This window comes from Equus asinus, chromosome 11 (assembly GCF_041296235.1).
Source record: "Equus asinus isolate D_3611 breed Donkey chromosome 11, EquAss-T2T_v2, whole genome shotgun sequence".
Taxonomy (NCBI): Eukaryota; Metazoa; Chordata; class Mammalia; order Perissodactyla; family Equidae; genus Equus; species Equus asinus.
Genome location: NC_091800.1, coordinates 50,345,925 through 50,367,867, shown reverse-complemented (window position 1 = coordinate 50,367,867; position 21,943 = coordinate 50,345,925). Strand labels below are relative to the sequence as shown.

Below are 21,943 nucleotides of genomic sequence, written 5' to 3'. Positions count from 1 at the left end.
AGCATAGTTAATTATGTACGCATGGGGATTTAACATCTCTGAATGTTTCTGTTAGGGATAATTATGAAATCAGTGTAATAACTGAGACACCTCTGAATAACTGAAGAACACATTATGCCAGAAAATTTTCAGTTTTTCTAACTTTTCTCTCAGTTATAGATCTACTAAATTTTATTAGGAAAAAAACCAGTATTTGATTGATTTGGGGCAGTTGATATGAAACAAGGAATATAAATGAAAATAAGGTAACAATGTAATACTTTGGCCTTTAGGTCAAAAATGACAAGATTTTCTGAGCAGACCAAAACCAACCAGTTAAATAGATAGATATATGCTGCCCCCAAGTGGTGAAAAAAATTAAGGGCATTTTGGAAAAGGCAAACTCAATCCCAGAAAGTCTTAGTAAAGTGCAGTTTGTTTTCCTAATTGTCAGTCTCAAAACTCAGAGACACAGCTGACAAATATCTTAGTTTCTCTTAGTAACACTATGGAGTTGTCATTATTGCTATCATGTTTGAGGCATCTATATTCGTTGTCTGCTATGTCCTCTTCTAAGTTTCTATTAATTTACTACTTGTTCAATGAAATAGCACTATTTCTTGTATTTATTTGTCCTGAGTTTATCCTCTTGCAAGTCAATTCTTATCTTATCTGTATCATGATTTTTACGAACTTCAATCACATTTTTCCTACTTGTTGGTGTTCATCTGACACATCTTAATCTTTACACGTCCTCAGATAGTAAACTCAGCTCTCCAAATACCAGATTTTAGTTTCTAAACTCCAAACTTCATGGCTTTATCAAGAATTCAATAATTATTAATAGGTAAGAAGCACAAACAACCGAAGTGACAGTGTTCAAAACTGCACACTTTGTTCACAGCCTAGTAACGTGCTTTATTTTGCTTCTAACGTTTTTCTTAATATTGCCTAACACGTCATCAGCCACATCAGTACAAAGTTAAACACATTGACCAAAGAGTCTCCAATGAAGCAAAGGTCTGTTTTAGGGAAAGCAGGGCAATCTCAAAATCAAATGCTCTACATGCACTGACTAGATTTTCTCTTTCTTCACTTGTGCTTAAAACAAAATTGTAAGGTGGTTCCACTTCTGGTAATGGCCATTCCCATCTGACTAATCCTACTGCAGATACAACTATAAATTCTGAACAAAATAGAAAACTACCTGAAGGCACAGGAAGTGACCACAATCAGGTAGATTCTGGGGAGGAGAGGAGTGCCTCTGCATGAGGAGGAGGAAGAGAAGAGCACTGGGGGAATTTCCTGGTCTTTTTTGGTTTTGTTTTTTTTTAACGGCTTTTAGCCTGAGGGCAGGCCTACTCTGTGCCAAGTGGACGGATAAAGGTACAACAGAAAATCTTTGTCCTTCTAGCTTGAAGAACCAGAAGACAGAGTTTGGGGTAACTCAGCTGCTCTAAAGTGAGGAGGGAATTCCAAAGACAGCCAGAGAAAGGGAACTCTGAGTTCTGCAGATAATCTGTGCCAAATCTCTCGCTGACTCCTGAACAACCTGTGTAGAAGAGACCCAAGCAGTCCTACCAAAGCCAAAAAAACTGAACTGAAATTTGAGACGCTACACAAGAGACAGAGTATGCAGTTTGAGTACAAGCAAGTTAATTTCCTGCTAAAACAAAAATATCAGCACTGTCTAGAGGAACATAAAATGTGGAGTCTCCATAACATAACAGTCACAATGTTATGATCTAAATTTATTCTATGTTTTAAATAAACAATTTAAAGTTGTTCAATATCTGAAGAAACAGGAAAATGTGACCCATTCTTAAAAGACAATTAACAGAAACCAACTCTGGGGTGATCCAGATTTCAGAATTAGCAGACAAAATTTGTTTTTTTTTTTTTTTTGAGGAAGATTATCCCTGAGCCAACTGCTGCCAATCCTCCTCTTTTTGCCAAGGAAGACCAGCCCTGAGCTAACATCCGTGCCCATCGTCCTCCATTTTATACGTGGGACGCCTACCACAGCATGGCCTGCCAAGTGGTGCCATGTCCGCACCCAGGATCGGAACCAGTGAACCCTACACTGCCGAAGCAGAACATGCACACTCAACTGCCACGCCACCAGGCCAGCCCCAACAGACAAAGATTTTAAAGCAGGAATTTTAACTATTCTCAGTGGCATAAAGGAAAATATGCTCATAACGAATAAACAAATAGCAGAGAAATAAAAACTATAACAAATGGAAATCTACAAGTGAAAAATCACACTCTTAAATATTTACCCAAGAGAAATGAAAATATGCCCACACAAAAGCCCATATTCAAACATTTGTAGCAGCTTTATTTATAAAGTCACCAAAATGGAAATAACTCAAATGTCTATCAAGTGGTGAATAAATATATCCATACAATGAAATATTACTCAGCAACAAAAAGGAACAAGCTACTGATACAAAGAAAAAAATCGCCTGGCAGTTTCTCATAAAACTAAATATGACTAGTGGATGAAACAATGGATAGATATGTGACTAAGACAGATATAATTAAATGCTAATGGCAGAAATTAGGTGATGGATCTATGGGTGTTCACTGTAAAGTTCTTTCAAATTATCTATGCTTGAAATTTTTCTAATGAAACAGAAAAATATTATACTCTCTAGAGCTGGTCACCAATTTGAACATGCTAATTTGGGGAATATAGGATGAGAAGTTACAAAAAAGAAAACACATAGGTTATAATCAGTCCACTTATCTTCTGACATCTTCCTCCAGTTTGCCTTACTAGTTTGGTATTCTACTACTATGAAAGACTTTACTATCTGCAAACTTGAGATTTTACTTTGTGCTTCCTTTCCAATATAATGTTTTAAAACGTTAAATATTGAATAAAATTGGATTTAACAGTTATCTCTGGACAATACTTTTATTTTCACTTTTCATTGTTTCTTTTTATTCTTACTGTTTGTCTCTCATCTTTCAAACAATAAAGAGAACACAATTCTCCAGGAACTCACAGCAATTCTTTAAAAGTCCATCAAATTTTTTTAAACTAAAATTTAGAAGTCTGTCAATGGCTTTTTGAAAGTCTACATATTTCATTCTCTATTTCTGCTTTATACACATGTACAATCATGTGTCACTTAACAATGGGGATACATTCTGAGAAATATGTTCTCGGGTGATTTCATCATTGTATGAACATCATAGAGCATACTTACACAAACCCAGATGGTATAGCCTACTACACATCTAGGCTATATGGTACTAACCTAATGGGACCACCATTGTATATGCGGTCCACCATTGACCGAAACATCATTATGCAGTGCATGACTATGTAGTTATCACCAAAGAGAAATATTACAGTATGTTCATTTATAAAACACTTTGCTGACTTTCTCCCATAGATTTATACTTGCCTAAGTATTGAGTAACCTAATCTTCATGCATGCTACAAGCTTAGTAAGGACAGAAGTGAGGTTTACCAGTTTATAGTTCTTGGGGTCCTTAGTTTCTAGGGACAGGTAGGTAATTCACCAACTCTCAAGCAATTAAATCTACTCTAGCTGCTCTATTTGATAACACAATTATACACATGCTATAGTCTCAAGTTCATCCTTGAGATCCTTTAAAAATTCTTGGTTGAATACCATCAGTCATGTTATTCTTCAAAGTTTATGTGTTATTTGACTTTAAAATTATAAGACCTACATACTTCCTTTAAAATAACCAACTCTAAATATATGTAAACTAAAGACTAAAGCGTTTGCTGAACTACTGTTTGAAGAGTTCATTCAAATAATATAATATGAAAATTTTGGATCATGACTTACTAAAAATTAGTAACTTGATAGTGATTGTGGCCACTAATACCATGACCATGTCCCAAGCCTTACTACACCACTGTATCTTACTGCTTATTGAACAAAGTAATACTTCATTTTATTTGTCAAATTTAGAAGAGCTTAGAATCAATGGACACTATCTTTCAGTGGATGCATTTTCAATTTGTCCATTATAAAATAAAACATTTACTCCCCTTAGAAAGAAATCCAGATTTTCTCTCACAATAGTTGAAAGAAAAATTTACTCTTCTGGGTCGAGATTCAAAATTAATGACACCACTAGAAAAGTAAAAAATTTTTGCTACTCCGTTTGAATATGATGGGCATTTTTGTGTTTCTCATTGCCTGCCTCTGGCCACCAATAATAAATATTCTACGTACAGTACACATTCTGAAGAAGAAAGAAATATGAGATGCCACTGGGTAAAAAGCACCAAAATGAGAGCATCTCAAGTAATAGAACCAAAACCAGAAATCTTTGACCAAAAAATTAATAATTTCATTTGGTACTTTAAATAAACTAAGTGCTTCTGACTACTTAAAAAAGTCCTAGAGACAACTGTTTTCACTGATGACAACTGAACCCTAGTAACCTGACAATCTCCAATCACTTCTTCAACCCCCCTCCTAATTCAGTATTTTTTTTTTATAAACTTCTTTTTTATAAACCTTCCTTTAATGACGGTAATCTTCTCTACGTTCCTTACCTGGTTATAATCACATCCTTCAGTTGTTTTTTAAACCAAGCCCCATCTTCTTGTAAAAATACATAATCAAAACTCTAGTCATTAATAGATAAATGATCTCACTTTACTGATAAAATCATTACTAGTGTTTTTAAAATCATTATGTGAGATATGAAGAAAGTTCTTTAAAACTCATCAACAGTAATTCAATTAACAAACACCTTTGTGTTCTAACAGTTTCCCACAAATATCATAATTACAGAAACATATATTGCTGGCAATGCCCCAAACACAAATGATCCTTTTTATCATCTGGATCACACTGAAGTGGAGAGCCTTAAACACAAGTATAACTGGGTGTCCAACAGCACTGCTACACTGCCGGCTAACAATTAGATGAATGCCTTTCTACTTCTGTTGACAATGAGAAAATGTCTAAGGTCTACAATGCAATTTTATGTACATTAGCTGTGATTTCTCCTGCTGTAAAAATAATACAAACCCCTCTCATGACCCTACTTCCCCTGTCATCTTCAACACCATCCCTTTGTTCTCCCATGCAGCAAAATTCCACAGGAAGAATTATCCAGACTTCTGTCTCCATTCCTTTCCTCACATTAACTCTTAATCACACTGTAATCAAGCTTTTGACCCCATCAGTCCACCAGAACTACTTACTCCTGACAAGGTCATCAATGACCCTGTTAAATACAAGGTGAATTCCCCATCTTCATATTACTAGACCTAACAGCAGAATCTGAAATAGCTGATGACTTTCTCTTCCTAGACAAACTTCTCCCTTGGCTTCTAGAACATGAAATTCTCTTGGTTTCCTTATTTCACTGATAAGTCCTCCTTCTCTATTCTACATTTCAATATTGAAGTGCCCTAGAGCTCAGGCTTTGGTCCCCTACACTTACTCTCCTCTGGTGATCTCATCCTGTCTTTAAATATCATCTTTATGCTGACAACTTCCAAATGTATAGCTTCCAAAGTTGAGACTTGTATATACAAGTAACTCCGATTGTACTTCTAATAGAGCTCTCTCTCAAACTCAACATAGCTAAAACCTAAACTCACTTTTGAACCTAAATCTGCCTCACTCACAACCTACCCATCTCAGCTGAATGCAAACCCATTCTTTCAGTTGCTCAGTCCAAAAACCTTGGAGTTAATTTGGCTCCTATCTTTCTTTCACATCCTCCATCCAATTTATTAGGAACTCCTAATACATCCAGGAACCAACCAGCTCATAGTTCTTCCACTGCTACCATCCTGATGTGAAGCACAACCACCTCTCACCTAGATGCCACAAGAGCCTCACAGCAAGTCTCTCTGCTTCCATCCTTATAGCTCATAGTCTATTCTCAGCAAAAAACTGTTATCTGGGACATTAAGAACATTCTTTAATACTCTGTGAGGGTCTACTATGCACCAGCCAGAATGATCCCTTTACCAAACGTCAGATCCTGCTGCAGCTCTCTCCAAAATCCTGCAATGCTTCCTTTCACTTAGAGTTAAAATTAAAGTCTTTAAAATGACCTCAACAGACCCATTACCTCTCTGATCTTATCTCCAACTATTCTCCTCCCTCAACCATTCCAGTCACATTGGCTTCCTCATTGATCCACAAACACCAAGGCACCCTCTTGCCTTTGCACTGGCTGTTCCCTCTGCCTGGAAGTTCTTCCTCAACAACTTTGTTGTACCCCTCAGCTCCAAGTCTTTGGAAACTTGTAACCTCCTCAAGGAGGCCTACCAGCTGACCTCATACAATTGTGAATATGCTTTCTTCCCTGGCCTCCATGCAGCTCTACCGATTATCCTAAACTATTTTTTTTTCCTTTGCAGTTATAACCTTCTATCATACTCTATGATTTGCTTATTTCTAATGTTTACTGTTTGTTTTCCTACGTTCCTTTTAAAATATAAATTCCATGAGGCCAGAGATCATTGTTTTGTTCACTGAGGGATGTCAAGCATTTAGGACAATACTTGTCACATAGCAGATGTACAATAAGTACCGAATGAATTTCACTCTCATAATAATGAGCATGTGAGGTGGGTGTTATGCATTATCCTCCCTACTTTACAGACGAAGAGAGTGTACGATTGAGGGCAGGGAGTAGAGATAACTAAGTTTTTATCCAAGATCATCACACCGTTGTCAAGTTGCTGCGATGGAACTCAAACGAGCATCTTTGAATTCTCTAAATACTAGAGCAGTAAATAATTTAACAACTCATTTCAAAAAATAAACCCCCACAATATATAGTTAAGCTAAATTTCTTTTAATATTAAATATTAATATTTATTGTTCATTATATCCTTACAAAAAAGTCTTCGCTGGTTTGACTTTTGATTTAAAAACATTCACTTATTTTTTCTCGGTGTTGGGAAAGCTGACCTGTACAAGGCCCTGACAGAGCACAACCACCGAACTTCAAGGGCGGCTTTAATATAAAGGTGATTCTATTGTATCAAAATCATATTCTCTGATTTCTAAGACCTTTTATTAAGTAGATAAGACAATGCTTAATTTCTTTCTTCCTGATTGTGATTCAATTCTGTTTATATTATCATTAAATTTAGGAAAAGGTTTAAGATAGAGCATTATATTTTCAGTTGAGAGGTGACAAAAATTTAAGAAACAAACTTGCACATGGAAGCATTCTGTGATAGTTAACTTTATGTGTCAACTTGGCTAGGTTGTGGTACCCAAATATTTAGTCAAATATTATTTTAGCTGTTTCTATGAAGGTATTTTTCAGATGATTAACATTTAACTCAGTGGACTCTGAGTCAAGCAGATTACCCTCCACAATGCAGTGGGCCTCAGGCAATCAGCTGAAGGCCTTACTGGAACAAGGACTGACCTTCCCTGAGCAAGCAGGAATTCTGTCAGCAGACTGTCTTTGGATTCAAACTGCAGCTCTTCTCTGACTCTCCAGCCTGCCAGCCTATCCCATCAGATTTTGGACTTGCCAAGCCTCCAGAATCATGTGAAACAGTTCCTTAAAATAAATCTCTCTCTCTCTATATATATATACATATCCTGTTGGTTCTGTTCCTCTGGAGAGCCCTGACTAATACAGGTACATAAACAAAACTGTTTCTATGTTCAAAAGTTATTAGTGCATTAAAAATACTCAGGAACCCTATGAGTCAAAGCAGTGCTAATTATCTATGCTTTCCTATCAATAAAATACTAAAAGTGTTAGCAAGGTTGAAGAAAACAAAAATCAGGGATGCAATGCCATTACTGACCCTTGAGAGTAGAGATTTGCTTTACCACACAGTAAAAACATATCACATACTAATGATAATTGTAGAGTTGCTAATTTTTTTTTTGGCCCAAGGAATTTCTTCACTCAAGAGACACCACCCTCAGAATCGCCTAATGTTAAAGTGATTAAAAGAGAGGTGGTTGGATACAAACAAGAATAAGCAACTCCTCCTGCCCTCCTCCTAAAAAATAAGAAGTCCCTGAGGGACGCTGAGGTACTATGAGGTGCTACAGAACCAAGTCTGAAAACTCGTCTAACTGCCCTGTCCTCAACAAGCCCTGTACTGCCACCACCATCCTGGGCATTTTACAGAAACAACAGAGATTAAATGACATGCCCAAGGCTGAAAAATTAGTTACCAGCCAAACTGAGGCCTTCTAACTTTGTCTATTATTTTGACCATAGATGCAAATTTTTTAAAAATTAAAAACTATCTTTCCAAATATACAAAAACAGTTTACCTACACAATGTGGCAGAAGGAAAAAAACACAACAGGACCCTGTAGTAGGATTGATATTGGCACATCTGCCTCTCTGGCATTGCTCCTGCTGACTTCATCACTCCTACAAGGACAGGAAGGACGCTGAACCTTTATTTTGCCTATAATATTGGCTCTATACTAATGACGTAAGTGACTCTGTCCAGCACTAATAGTGAAGCAAATTACAGCATCGAAATATAAATTAAATTGTAATTATTTCTGGATAATAGATTTTTGGTAAAAGATGGCCTTGAAATAGGACATAAGATAAATATTTATACGCAACTTTGTTAAAAATCACATTTTTACTCTGTAACAGAAACATGGGCAATTCAATGAAATGAATAGACCAACAGTATTATTTTCTCCATTTGACAGAGCAAGAAATATGAAATGATTTGTTCAAGGTCACACAGAAAATGAGTGTCAAGATATCATCTAAGGTTCTACCTCTAATCTACTAGAATGTGAATTCTCTCGTGCTCACTGCTGCCAGCACCCAGAACAGCACCAGGCACATCACTGGGGTTGACGCTAACAGCAGGGCACGTGCTCTGAACAAGAAGAGCTACCAGGAGAGCTAAAGGTATTTAATAAAGAGGCAAAATAACTGATAAATGGACGGTAGCTCCGTTTCACATCACAAACAAGGCTAATCTGTAACGAAGAACTGAGAATGAAATGAGTTACAAGAACAAAAAGCTTGGCCAGGGATTACAGGTCAATATCACGGATTTACCTTGTCCATCTTTAAGACGACTATTTCTAATTTAACGTCCTTCCCACTACTTATGAAGAATCACAGCAGCCAGCATCCCCTCGTCCTAGTTTTCCATCGTTTGACTTTTATATTCGGTATCACAAATCTTGAGGAACTCCTTGTAGAGGAACTTGGAGCCTCTTCCCACCAGCAATCAAAATCATACAAACCTCTGTCAGTTGTTTCAGTTGGCCTTTGTTTTCACTTAATTCTTCTGATAGGTCATTCTTTTTCACTTGTAGTTCAGAGATTTCCTTTCTTAAAGGATTCACTAGTTCATAGAACCGAATCTTTAAAAAAAAAAAACAAACTAATAAGAAGTCTTGAAATTCAAATTACAATTAAAATTTGCTAATTTACAATACTCAATTATCAGTAACAAAAGAAAAGTATGAAGGTAATAAAAGGAGGGAGTTAAGGAGTTTCAGATTATATGCCTGTACAATAAAGTTTTGTTTTATTTGTACAAAACTAAAACAAGACAGCTGTTAACTGACCCCAGCCACTAATACTTTATTAAGTATTAATGCTCAATTTGATTTCCTCAAGGCCCAGATTATGTATGACTCCCCACCCCTAACACAGTCTCTCCTTTCTACTATTAATATTCCATTTACTACTTACTCATCTCCTACTACTGCTCACTCCACACTATATGCTTATTTCCTGAACACAAGTGTTCAAGAGTTTTGCTCTTGCTGTTTCCTCATAGAGAAAAGTTCTGCCCTCATATAAATGTGTGGCTCAACTTTCACTCCCTTAAGGTCTCTGCGCAAATGTTACCCTACCCGTAAAGCCCTCCTTGATCCCCCTAACCTGATTTAAAATAGCATCCCCACCTGGTGAAGAAAGAAAGTCCAAATTCTTCACTCCTGCTCTTTTCTCCATAGCCTTTATGACAAACATTCTACATATTTTACTTTTAATTTATTATCTGTGCTGCTCCACTAGCATGTAAACTCCATGAGGGCAGGCATTCTTGTTTTTAGGCATTGCTCTATCTCCAACGCCTAAATATACAATAAGCCTACATCCTAGGCCCTTAGTGAAGCTCTACTGACTACCACTGCAGTGAAAGCGCTAATCAGTGTGAATCAGGAGTATCCTTCATATCACTATTTCCATTTAGTTCAGACCTCTCTTCCTGCTCAAGATGCTCCCAGGGGAATGTGCCTGCCCTAACAGTAAAGTGTTCAATCTGACAAGTTCCAATAAAACTAAGAAGCCATGAGCAAATTAGGAGAGGGTAATTAGGGACCATTTAATGTATAGGCATACAACCTGAAACTCCTTAATAGACTGCTGTACTGAAAAAGTATCCTGTCTGTTAAGAGGCAAGTCCTAAGGTTAGTCCTCAACACAATGAATCTGCATACAATTAACTAGTTAGGATAATAATGCCTGTGAAAACAAAAGATATGACAAGGAACTTATCAACAAACCAGAGAGCAAAAATATGTATAACTGTCATTAATAGGTTACTTGATATCTACTAGGGATAAAGCCTCAAGGACAGCACTTGAGATATTTAATTTGCTTTGGACAGTACATGTTGGGTAGAAAAATTATATTTGAGCTATTCAAATAAAAAGCTGGACAAAAAGGTAATACTTCATTTCATAGAAAATCATTCATCTGGAAACCTTATCCAAATCAGAACCAAGTGTAGCAACCATCACTCCAGCAAAAATAACAGGTAATATTTATTATGTATTTACTATGTTCTAAGTTCTGTGCTAAACATTTTACATAGATAATCATAGCTAATCTTCACCTTTACCCCAATAGAAGGCGCTATGATTATTATTAACCCTTCCACAGATGAAAAAATTCAAGCCTCTTAAGGTGGAATGACATCTATATATCAGAAACCAGCATTTCTCAATGTGTATGGTCTGGGGAGCCCCAGTCCCTACCCCACTACTCTAGGGAATTCATAAGATCAAAACTATTTTCTTAGCAATACTAAGATTTTTTGCCTGTTTTCACTCTCATTCTCTTATGCCTGTTCAGTAGCATTTGCCAGTAACCACATGACGTGTGACGATATCACAGCCCTTAAGGCTAATGGAATGTGTGCTTATGTACTTGTGTTTTAAAAATGTCTCAGTTTTCATTTGTAATATGATAAATAGTAATAGATACAGCACACATACAAAAGCTTTTTGGGGTCCTCTATAATTTTTAGAGTGTAAAGGGATGCTGACACCAAAAAATTTGAGAGCACTGCCACAGATGAATCGTATGTGTAGATTTGCGTAACCAACAGTGCAATGGAGATTCTGAACTACAGATCCACAAAGATCTCCCTCGTCCGACTCCTTTATAAGCATATCAGCTCCCCTCTCCTCAACTATCCCTAACCCCCGGTTACTACTAGTCTGTTGTTTATCTCTATAATTTTTCATTTTGATAATGTTACAAACCACCAGTTTATGACAAAATAATTCACTTCTATAGACTACGCAGCCACTAATTTCAGGGCTCTATTTATTGCTTGACTTCTGCAATCAATGGTCAAGACCCTTTAAAATTTGGTGATTGAACACAATTTACCATCTTCGGATCAGGGCCATAAAATAATTTATCAATTGGGTACTTCAAAGGTTATGGCTACAACATAAATGGCAAATTTTAGTCTGAAAATACATGCAGTTTTTCAAAAATGATAGAAGACACTTACAGATACATATTCAGGAATAGAAAGCTGATCTTCAGGAAAACCTTTCAGTTTCACATATTGCTCCTCTGTCAACTCAAAGTCACGCAGGTTTCGACGAATATCTCCGGCTTTCTCTCTTAGCTGAAGATTTGTCTCTTCTAGCTGTTTCTGTCTCAATAAAATAGTTTCCATTTCTTGTTTCATTAGTTCTTGATATTTTCTGTTAGAAGAGAATTTATGGCAAGCTTAAAAAAATTCTTGAGATTTAATTTTCTTAAAGTCACCTTTTTATAGTAACATAAAACTAGGAAATGAGTTCAATAGTATTTTTGACTGTAGCTACTAAACACTTATTTACCTAGCCAGTTAAACATGAAATGACAATTCTATACTCATTAAATGTACAGCCGCATAAATTATTAAACAGAGACTATTCTTGAAGAATAATTTTAAACATTATACATTTCCTCTGCTTAAGGTTTAAGTCTTATACATCTATTTTGGACTCTACTCATTAATGTAATTTTCATTTCCTTTATCCAGGTACTTCAAGGTATACCTCTTTAAGATGGCAACACTGAACCATCGTAAAGTATTCATTCAACCAATGAGGTAATGAAAACAGTAATCTGCACATAATCACCATTCTCAAAGAATACATGTAGTAGGCAGTGTTATTGTTAGTTACCTACCCAAAGATTTTGAGCAAGAAGTGACCATCTGATTTTTTCCCCTCCCTACTGTATCACTCCCATCAACATACAAACACGCTATTTCTCCTACCTCAAACAAATGAACAAACGAAAAACACAATTTTTGACTCCATTTCACTTCCCCTTTTTTGCTCCCCCACAGAGCAAAACTTCTCAAAAGCTGTATACATTCACTGTCTCCAATGCTTTTCCTCTTCAATCCATGCCAGTCAGGTTTTGACCCTCCTACAGACATCTCAAGGTCACCAAAGACATCCAGATTGCTAAGGAACAATTCTCAGTTCTTTCCATCCCTACCCTAATGATAGCACTTGACACAAGTGGTCTCTCCTTCCTTACACACTTTCTTCTCCTGGCTTCCAAGACACCACACTCTGTTCACTCTGTTCATTTTTCTCCTATTTTACTGGTGGTGATTTCTCAGTCTTCTTTTAGTTTGTCTAAATGCTGGAGTACCCGGTCCTCGGTCCTCTCCTCTTTCTATATTCACTCCTTTGGGGAATTCATCCAGCCTCATGACTTAAATACTGTCTATATCCTAATGATTCTCACATTTATATCCCTAGACCAGAATTTTCATATACTTCCACATGGATTTCTAACAAGACAACTCTAACTTAATATGTGCAAAATGAACTCCTGCTCTCCACTCACACAGCTATTCCACTGTTTCTCCATCTTAGTTGACAGCAACTTTATCCTTTCATTTATTCAGGCCAAAAATGTTGCCACAGCCCTTGGCTCCTTTTTTTCTCTTAAACCCCACATACAGTTCATCAGGACATCCTATCAGCTCTATCTTCAAAATATATTCATAATCCAAGTACTTTTTACCACCATCAGCTACCAAGAGGATTATTGCAATAGCCTCCTAACTGTACTGTCAGCATCATTCAATCTGATAAATATCTAAAGAATTAGAGTAAAAGCCCTATTATTGAATGTCGTGGTTTTCAAAGCATTATCCCTGAACTAGCAGCAGCAGCAGCATTGGGAACTTGGTGGAAATGCAAATTCTCAAGACCCAACCCAAATCAGAACCTGAAGGTGGGGCCCAACAATCTTTTTTAACAAGCCCTCCAGGTGGTTCTGATGTATGCTAAAGTTTGAGAGCCACTGATCATAGGTGACAGTGGCTAATAATTGGTCAGGAAATTTTGAAAAGTATCAGCTAAACAGTGAAATCTTACAAAGGGAAAAGATACCTACTTTACACATTTACTTTATTTTTTTATTAAGATTATGATAGTTTGCAACCTTGTGAAATTTCAGTTGTACATTATTGTTAGTCATGTTGTGGGTACACCACTTCACCATTTGTGCCCTCTCCCCACCCCCTCCTTTCCCCAGATCTCTTTGTCTTTATGCTAACTTTCACCTATGAGTGGAGTCATACAGAGTTTGTCTTTCTCTGTTTGGCTTATTTCACTTAACATAATACCCTCAAGGTCCATCCACAGTGTTGTGAATGGGACGATTTTGTCCTTTTTTATGGCTGAGTAGTATTCCATTTTATATATATACCATATGTTCTTTATCCAATCATCAGTTGCTGGGCATTTAGGTTGGTTCCACATCTTGGCTATTGTAAATAATGCCACGATGAACACAGGGGTGCATGGGACTTTTGGAATTGCTGATTTCAGGTTCTTAGGATAGATACCCAGTAGTGAGATGGCTGGGTCATATGGTATTTCTATTTTTAACTTTTTGAGAAATCTCCATACTGTTTTCCATAGTGGCTGCACCAGTTTGCATTCCCACCAACAGTGTATGAGGGCTCCTTTTTCTCCACAACCTCTCCAACATTTGTCACTCTTGGTTTTGGATATTTTTGCCATTCTAACAGGCGTAAGGTGATATCTTAGTTTACACATTTACTTCTAATTAAAATATAGAAATAAACATTCATCAGCCAAATTTTTTACATACGGTCCAGATTTTTTTAATACAGAGGTATGCTTTGTTTTTGTGTAAATCATTGTTCATAATTTCCAAGTTCAATTTCATAACAATGGAGGAGACCTTAAAAGACACTTCAGAAGAAAGATGATGGGATACTTCTTATAGATTTGTTTGATTTTTGCCCCTAATCTCTAAACCTGTCTTGCTTATATTTAATTTGATGATTTTTTTTAGTCACTCACTTTTATTGAAACTTTCCAAAGACTTCATTATAGTTTTCATAGGAATGACATCTTTTTTGTACTCCTACTTGCTTATATAATTTTTAATTAAGTTATATAAGTATAATAAGTACAATTCACCTAAGCATATTTGAGAGTAAAGACAATGGACTTTTGATAGCCACACTCTGAGATGGAGAAAGTATGCAGGCAAATAGAAGGTACTTTAAGCTAGGAGAGTTCAATGGGCCACAAGACTCAATCAGCATGTTTTACAGAGCAAAAGAAGAAAGTTTAATCCAGACAGCAGGCCAAGTGGTGGTCAGTTTAGAAAGCTTGCATTGTCTTTTATGATAACTTACATTGGCAATGTTTGCTGAATGAATGTTGAACTTTGACTTTCTGTATTTCGTGTACTGTATCCAGTAACCTACTTTTTCTGTTACTCTGGATGTAAAAATTATTACCATCTTTGACTTAAAATTTCTTTATTTTAGCTTATAATTATAAATCACATGTACGAACAGGTAATGACATTACTTTTAACAGCTAAATAGGAACTGTGGCTTTTTAAAAACTTTTCTTACCTAGCATCCTTCTGTTGAAAAGTCAGTTGGTTGTCTAATCTCAATGTTAGCAGCTGCTTCTGGTGAAGAGCATCATTAAGTTTCTCCTCCAATTCTTCAATCTTAATAAAGAGAAAAAGGTATATTACATGGTCAATTTTCAAATTTATCACTATAAAAACTCTTCTGTTTGAAAGATAGTAAAAATTTTAAAAAGCATTTAAAAGCAATAGGCTAAAAACGGATAGAGGAGTTTTTGCAATGCTTGTGTCTACAAACTACAAAGTCTGTTCATACCAATGGTTTCTACGCTATGGTTTGAAACTGCTGCCTCATAAACGGTTTTTTGCCAGGCTGTCATTAAGACTGTTATTTTTCCCTTAACCCACTCTCACTGAGAAGCCCACTGATAACTGGGATTGTGTGTTGGTGCCTTGCCCAGGTAATGATTTCCAGGCCAGACTGCATTTGTACTCCAGATTCACACATTTGACTACTACACATCTTCAATTAACTATTATAAACGTCCAAAACAAAACAAGTCATCAACCTTACCTAATCTTCTATTCCTTGCACCTCCCTAGTTTCCAAAGCAAAAACATTTGAGTCATGTTTGCTATGTCTAATTCTCCCCCACTGCCTATTCTGATCAGACACCAGTTTTTTGTTGTGGAGTTTACTTCATAAATTGCTGCCAAAACTGTCCTCTTTAATAGCCACTGACAAGTCTTCAGTTAGACCTCTATTGTCTCTCACCTGGACTATTATAGTGGTCTACTCAACGGTTTCCCTGCCTCTAGTTTTGTCAACCTCCAAACCTATCTTTTATTCTTTTATTTTACATTTTAAAATGCTATCAAAAATTTATTTCCCTAGTTTTAAATCCTTCAGAGGATGGTGTCTTCACAATAAATTGCAAACTTTATGGCATAATATATTAGTCCCTCTTTACCTGGCCCTCGCCAATCACTTCTCGTCACTAACTTAAAAGAAAACACTGTTCCAGCCAAATTAAGTGCTTGCCATTCCCCAAATATGCTGTGCTCTCTCTTAAGCCTCTATGCACTGGGATTTTACCCTTAGTCTATTTAGAGAATTCTTTACTCTCTCCCCGTAAACCCAGGCAATTCTTGTTCACCCCTTAAAATAGATTAACAGCCAATGCTTAATATCTTGCATCATCAAATTCCCCCTTTCTACTGGATCATTCCTGTCATTAACCAAAATGTTCTATCTTCCACTAACAAAACAACAAACCACACAGCCTTGATTACACCACTGCCTTTGTTACAGTACCATTTTTCTGCTCACCATCAGAGCAAAACTTCAATATGGTTTTTGTCTCTTACTATTCCAGTACAACTATTCTTGTCGAAGCTATGAATCACCTCCATAATGCCCAGTCCAATGGTTATTTCTGCATATTTATCTTACTTAACAGCATGATTTCACAGAGCTGACTGCTCCATCCTCTTCTGGCTTCCATGATACTCGTCTCTGGTTTTCGTCCTAACTCACTGGACACTCTCAGGCTTCTGAGGCCCCTTTCCTGGATTCTCTGCCTCTATCTCGTTTTTAATGTTGCACTGCCCCTTGATTTGGGGCCCTCTGCTCTCCCTAGGTGAAGTCATCCAATCCCATGGCTTTAAGTGACCTCCCCCACCCACACATCTAGTCATGGACTCTCCCCTAAACTCCAACTGACAATTCCATTTAGGAGTCTAGCAGGAGTCTAAAGTTTAACGTGTTCAAAACAGAACTCATATTTAACTCACAGAGCAGTATTCCCCTAGCCTTCCATTTCTCAACAAATGGCTCCAGTTGACGAGGCCAGCAACTTAGAAGTCTTACATAAGCCAATTCCCTAATAACTGTCTTTTGCTTGTACCTTACCTGCCCTTAGTCTATTACTTCAGTGCCATTTTGAATACAAAACTCAGGACACGCACTTCAATTGCCTAAAATCTGCCAATAGCTTCTCTGACTACACAGTCTAAAGCAAGGGTTAATAAACAATGGTGATGGTCAAATTCAGCCCAGGTCCTTACAGCCTGAGCTAGGAATGGGTCTTAAATTTGTAAAGGGTAGCAAAAAAACAAAACAAAACAACAACAATAACAAAGAATAATATGTGATAGACCATACGCGACCCACGAAGCATAAAATACTTACTGTCTGGCCCTTTACAGAAAAAGTTTGCTGACTTCTTATCTAAAGCCATTGCTAAGTGATGCTATATCACATGACCTTGAAGACACCTGGTTTGTTTTTTGATCAGGTCTCTCACTTGAATGGGGACTCCATATAAAAGGGACTCTATCATATTCATTGCTATATTCCCAGCAATGTCTCAATAAATGTCTTAAATCAACACATGATAACCACATTCCTCCTAATTACTATTTCATAAATCAAGAACACTGTTACCACAAGGACAGAAACTTCTTTTTCAGAGTTACAACTTTCACAATTTCAACCAACTTCTATGTTAAGTCCCTGAACTCAGAGACAATCAGGCTGGGAAGATGCTCTCCGTTTCCGAAGCAATAAGGAACCCACAGATCTCTACTGGGAGCTAAACAAAAAGAATTTTTGGCATTTAAAAATAGACTGGCAAGAAGAGTGAAGAGGAAAGGATCAAAGTAGTGGAATAAGGAAGGGCATTTAGGCAGCAACGGATGGGGTAAAAATGGAATGCCAACAATTCTCTAGTATCAGGAAGTTTGGCCTACATAGCTACCCTCCTAAGTTCTCTCTGCTAGCAAGCAGCTGAGTGGGAAGTGGGAATCGATTGCTTTTAAGTTTCCTTGGACCTCTCTGTTCCTGTTTTTAGACATGGAGAAATCAAACCAACATGGGCCAAAACATGCATAGTAATAAACTGTAACATTAGTAATAAACTGTAATAAATACAAACGTTGTATTGCTGCCATACTGGTGTGGAAAGATGTTAGATTACATAGATTCACATATTTCCTAACTAAAAAAGACTTTGATGAGTAGGAAAAATCTGTTACTTATCTCCCAGCATCAAGTCTTCCCTTCTTTCTGAGGTAATTCTGATTTTTATTCATGACAACATCATGTCCAGTTAAAAACTTACATTTCCCAGCTTCCCACTTCTTGCAACTAGGGGTGGCCAGTTCTAGTCAATTGCAGTCACTGGCTGGAGCTTCTGGGAAGGCTCTTTAAAGGAGACTGACTCACTTGGCATATGCTGCATTTTCCCATCACACTTTTCCTTATTTCTGCATGTAATATGGACACAATACTGGAGGTAGATGAGCCATGTGTGATTTTGAGGTGAAAAGCAAATGCTAAAAATAGCTGCCCAGAAGATTAAAAGTAGCCTGGGTTCCTAATGATAACAAGTAGTAACCATACCAGGTCTAAATTACCTATTTACAGATTCCTGTTATACCGGAGAAATAAAATCCTTATTTTCCTTAAGCTATGGTTTCTGCATTTCTGTTATCATTCTGTTCCTTTTCCAATTCTCTAGTACTAACAAGTGAACTTAATCCCTGAAACACTGGACAGCTGGTTCAATCTTTTTCCACAACAGAAATACCTATACTATTCATAACGCTTGATCACTCAGGACTACTTGAATGCTTCTAATGACGGGAAGCTCAGTAACTTAAAATCAGGCCATTTAAATGTTAACAGCAAGAACAGGTAGACCTGTTCACAGTACCTTTCCTGTGACTTCCAACCATTACATTGGAGCCTTAGTCTAGCAAAGAAAATTTCCTTTTTGTAATGCTAGAATGTGAGATTTTCATCTTTATATCCCTGATGAAAAGCTCATAGAACAGTGTCTGGCACAGAATAAGCACTCAATAAATGTTAGCTATCAATAATTTTAAAAAATGTACCTAAATCATTTCTTTACTTCATCAAGACCTTGGAGTCTAGGACACTTCATTTTCCTAGAGAGGCATGGTCAAGAAATTTTTCTAGCAGCAAGATACTGAAGAACAAGCATACATAGGCAAGAGCTAAAATAGTAGACTGATATAAGAAAGAAAGTATGACTGAAACAACAAAATGGGAGGGAAGACAGGAAGAGGTGGGATCAAGAGCAGAGGTGGAGGGTTCACCATTGGGAAGAAAAGATTTCTCAGACACGGAAGTAGTAAGAGTTAAAAAGTATCTCCTCTCTTTTTGAAATCACTGGAAATTTCCTATAGCTAGTGACAACTTTACCAGGTCTTACATACAATACTCTGTAACTGTAAATAACCATACAAGGCAGAAAAACAAGGAGTAGGACAGCTCTTCTTATTTGGCAACATTACCTGTTAAAAACTATGGTAATTCAATTTATAGTTGTTACTATGACACAGTAACTACCAAACAGAAAGACAAATTTAGTAAGTATCAAATAGAAGGATACCAAAGAAACCAAATCTCCAGGCCAGAGGACTATACAGATTCAATAATATAATTATGATCTTGATTCTCCTTATCAAACTAGTCTCATCAGGGTTAGTTTTTAATTTTTTTCTGTTTTGGTGAGGAAGATTGGCCCTGAGCTAATATCTGTTGCCAATCTTCCTCTTTTTCCTTAAGGAAGACTGTCACTGAGCTAACATCTGTGCCGATCTTCCTCTATTTTGCATGTGGGATGCACCACAGCATGGCTTGATGAGTGGTGTGTAGGTCTGCCCGGGATTCGAACCTGCAAACCCCAGGCCGCCAAAGCAGAGCACATGAACTTAACCACTACGCCACTGGGTCAGCCCCAGGGTTAGTTCTAAATGAAGGAGGAAACAACTTGGCTAGAAAAAACACCTAAGAAAACATACCTCACACATGCTAGATTTTAAAAATTGAGCCTACAGAATCAGTTCATCCCTGCCCACCTTTAAGTCATCTCTTCTTTCAGGACTTATTATTTAGTACACAGAAATATTACTCACTCCCTCTCTCCTTTCAAAAACAGCTTTTTAAAACTATGCAAGAAAATATAACTATATTCTTGAAACGACGAATGTATCATTTCAGGTTCAGATTACATGTATATATTTAACAATTTATCTGCAGCTTGAAGACAATAAAGCATATAGATAAAATTTAACCAATCTCACCTTTGTAAGATAATCCACTTTCAAGTTGTCGATCATCATGTTTTTCTGGGATAGCTCTATTTTCAGTAACTGAATATTATGAAGCAGTTCTTTCCGTTCAATTAGCTGTCTGGTGATTTTGCCCCTACCTTCTCGCTCTTCTGATGAGGAAATATCATCGGTAGGAACTGTTGTTTCTAAGCTAATATCTTCGGATTCCAGAGAGCTAGAGATGTTGACTTTTTTTGATGCCTTGGCAATTTTTCGAGACATTTTTTATTATTACAGGTCAGTTTTCTTCTCCAACTCTATTTCAATTTTCTGTAGGTTAAAAAATACTAATTTAAACACACTCAAACACTCTATGGAAAGCATAAAGTATATTAAAGAGATACTAAGGATTTCCTAAGTCACTATTAGGCAATCTGGAAGACCCCCAAGTCTAGGACAGATTAGTAAATTACTGCTCAAATCAAATAAATTAAATCATACTCATTAAATCCCACTATGAACTCAGCCGTTTGAGAATAAAAAACCCAGTTCCTGGGGGCAGGAATCTTACTTGGAGAAAACAAACAAATGTACTAGATAAAGGATAAAGTCGTAAATCACTAATACCCAGGAATGCTACTAATAAAAGCAGCACACGTGCAACATTAGAGAAATCATTTCTGAGTTGGTCAGGCGAAGGGTATACAAAGGTAGGACTTAGAATCGTGAAGGATTTGGAGAGGAGTTAAGGGAAAGCAGGCAGGTCTTAAAGTTGATACAGAGGTGGCAAAGGTGTAAAACAACAGTGAAACATAATGGTAGTTGGCATGGGGCCAAGTCTTTGTGACTTTGACTAGTGACTCCCTCCACCCCCAAACACAAACACACGCACACCCTTAACAATCAACGCGGTGGAGGGCCGTGAATGCCAAAATGTGTTCCAAATTTATTCCACAGGCAATGAGGCATCCCTGAAGATTTTTTAAAATGGGAAACAGTGAGATAAAACACTTTTTATAGACTTGTAGACAGTCAAACGGAAACAAGAGGGTAGAAGAGAAAAACTCAAGTACTCTAAGTCGAAATTCTAACCCTTTTGCAAGAATTTTAGCAACTCCCTTATTTTAATACTACACGATATAATGTTATTTACTGTGTTGCAGATATCAGTTTTTCCAAACTGAATGATCAGAAAAAGGTGTACGGAGCGGAAACGGGCAGACCTTTAGTTGGATCTGCCACCCTCGTTTTTACAGGGAAAGGGGTAAGGAAAGGTGACACCCAAAACAGGCAACATCTTTGGATTTCAAACGATCAGGGACTAGGACTGCCCACACGTGCGGCGTGAAGAATAAACCCCAATCTGGCAGCATCGGAGGATTCCTTGCCCCACGCGCGAAAGGAAGGGAGAACCACGAGCTACCTGGAAAGCTTCAATTACTCCACGTCGTAGGCCGGACCAGCAGGCACTGCCGCCACTCGAGGAGCTGAAGGCGTCTCCAGACAGCAGTTCAGGTCGTAGCCCCTCAACAAGGAATCTCAGGCCGGAGACCGTTAGGAGCCGTAACCAAGACAACCATTTCCGCGCCCGGACCAGGACTGTGGGAGCTGCAGCTGGCAGCCACCCACGCCGCCGGAACTCAGCCCGGATCCACTCAGGCGCGGGAAGCAACGCATGCTGGGAGTTAGAGTCCAGAGGCGGGCCCCGCCCAGTTCACGGACGGAAATGGCTCCGGGCTCCGCCCATCCTCCCGGGCTCCTCGCTTTCGCCCAA

The 21,943-nt window shown here is 37.5% G+C and overlaps 1 protein-coding gene across 10 annotated transcripts in view; it reads right to left on the bottom strand.

Moving 5' to 3' along the window:
* PIBF1 (progesterone immunomodulatory binding factor 1) overlaps positions 1-21,835 on the bottom strand; it is a 178,664-nt gene extending 156,829 nt beyond the window's left edge. For 9 of the 10 annotated variants that reach the window (XR_011493024.1, XM_070480888.1, XM_070480892.1 and 6 more), the window contains exons 1-5: positions 21,593-21,832; positions 20,200-20,499; positions 15,128-15,228; positions 11,723-11,921; positions 9,210-9,329 (exon numbers count right to left, since the gene is read on the bottom strand). Coding sequence is in view for 9 of the 10 variants with exons in the window: in XM_070480888.1 (XP_070336989.1) it covers positions 9,210-9,329; positions 11,723-11,921; positions 15,128-15,228; positions 20,200-20,451 (672 nt within the window). In the remaining variant the exon portion in view is untranslated. Of the gene's footprint in view, positions 1-9,209; positions 9,330-11,722; positions 11,922-15,127; positions 15,229-20,199; positions 20,500-21,592 lie in introns of all 10 variants that reach the window. The other variant, XM_070480887.1, reaches the window with a different exon arrangement.
* Between the last annotated feature and the right edge of the window lie 108 nt (positions 21,836-21,943).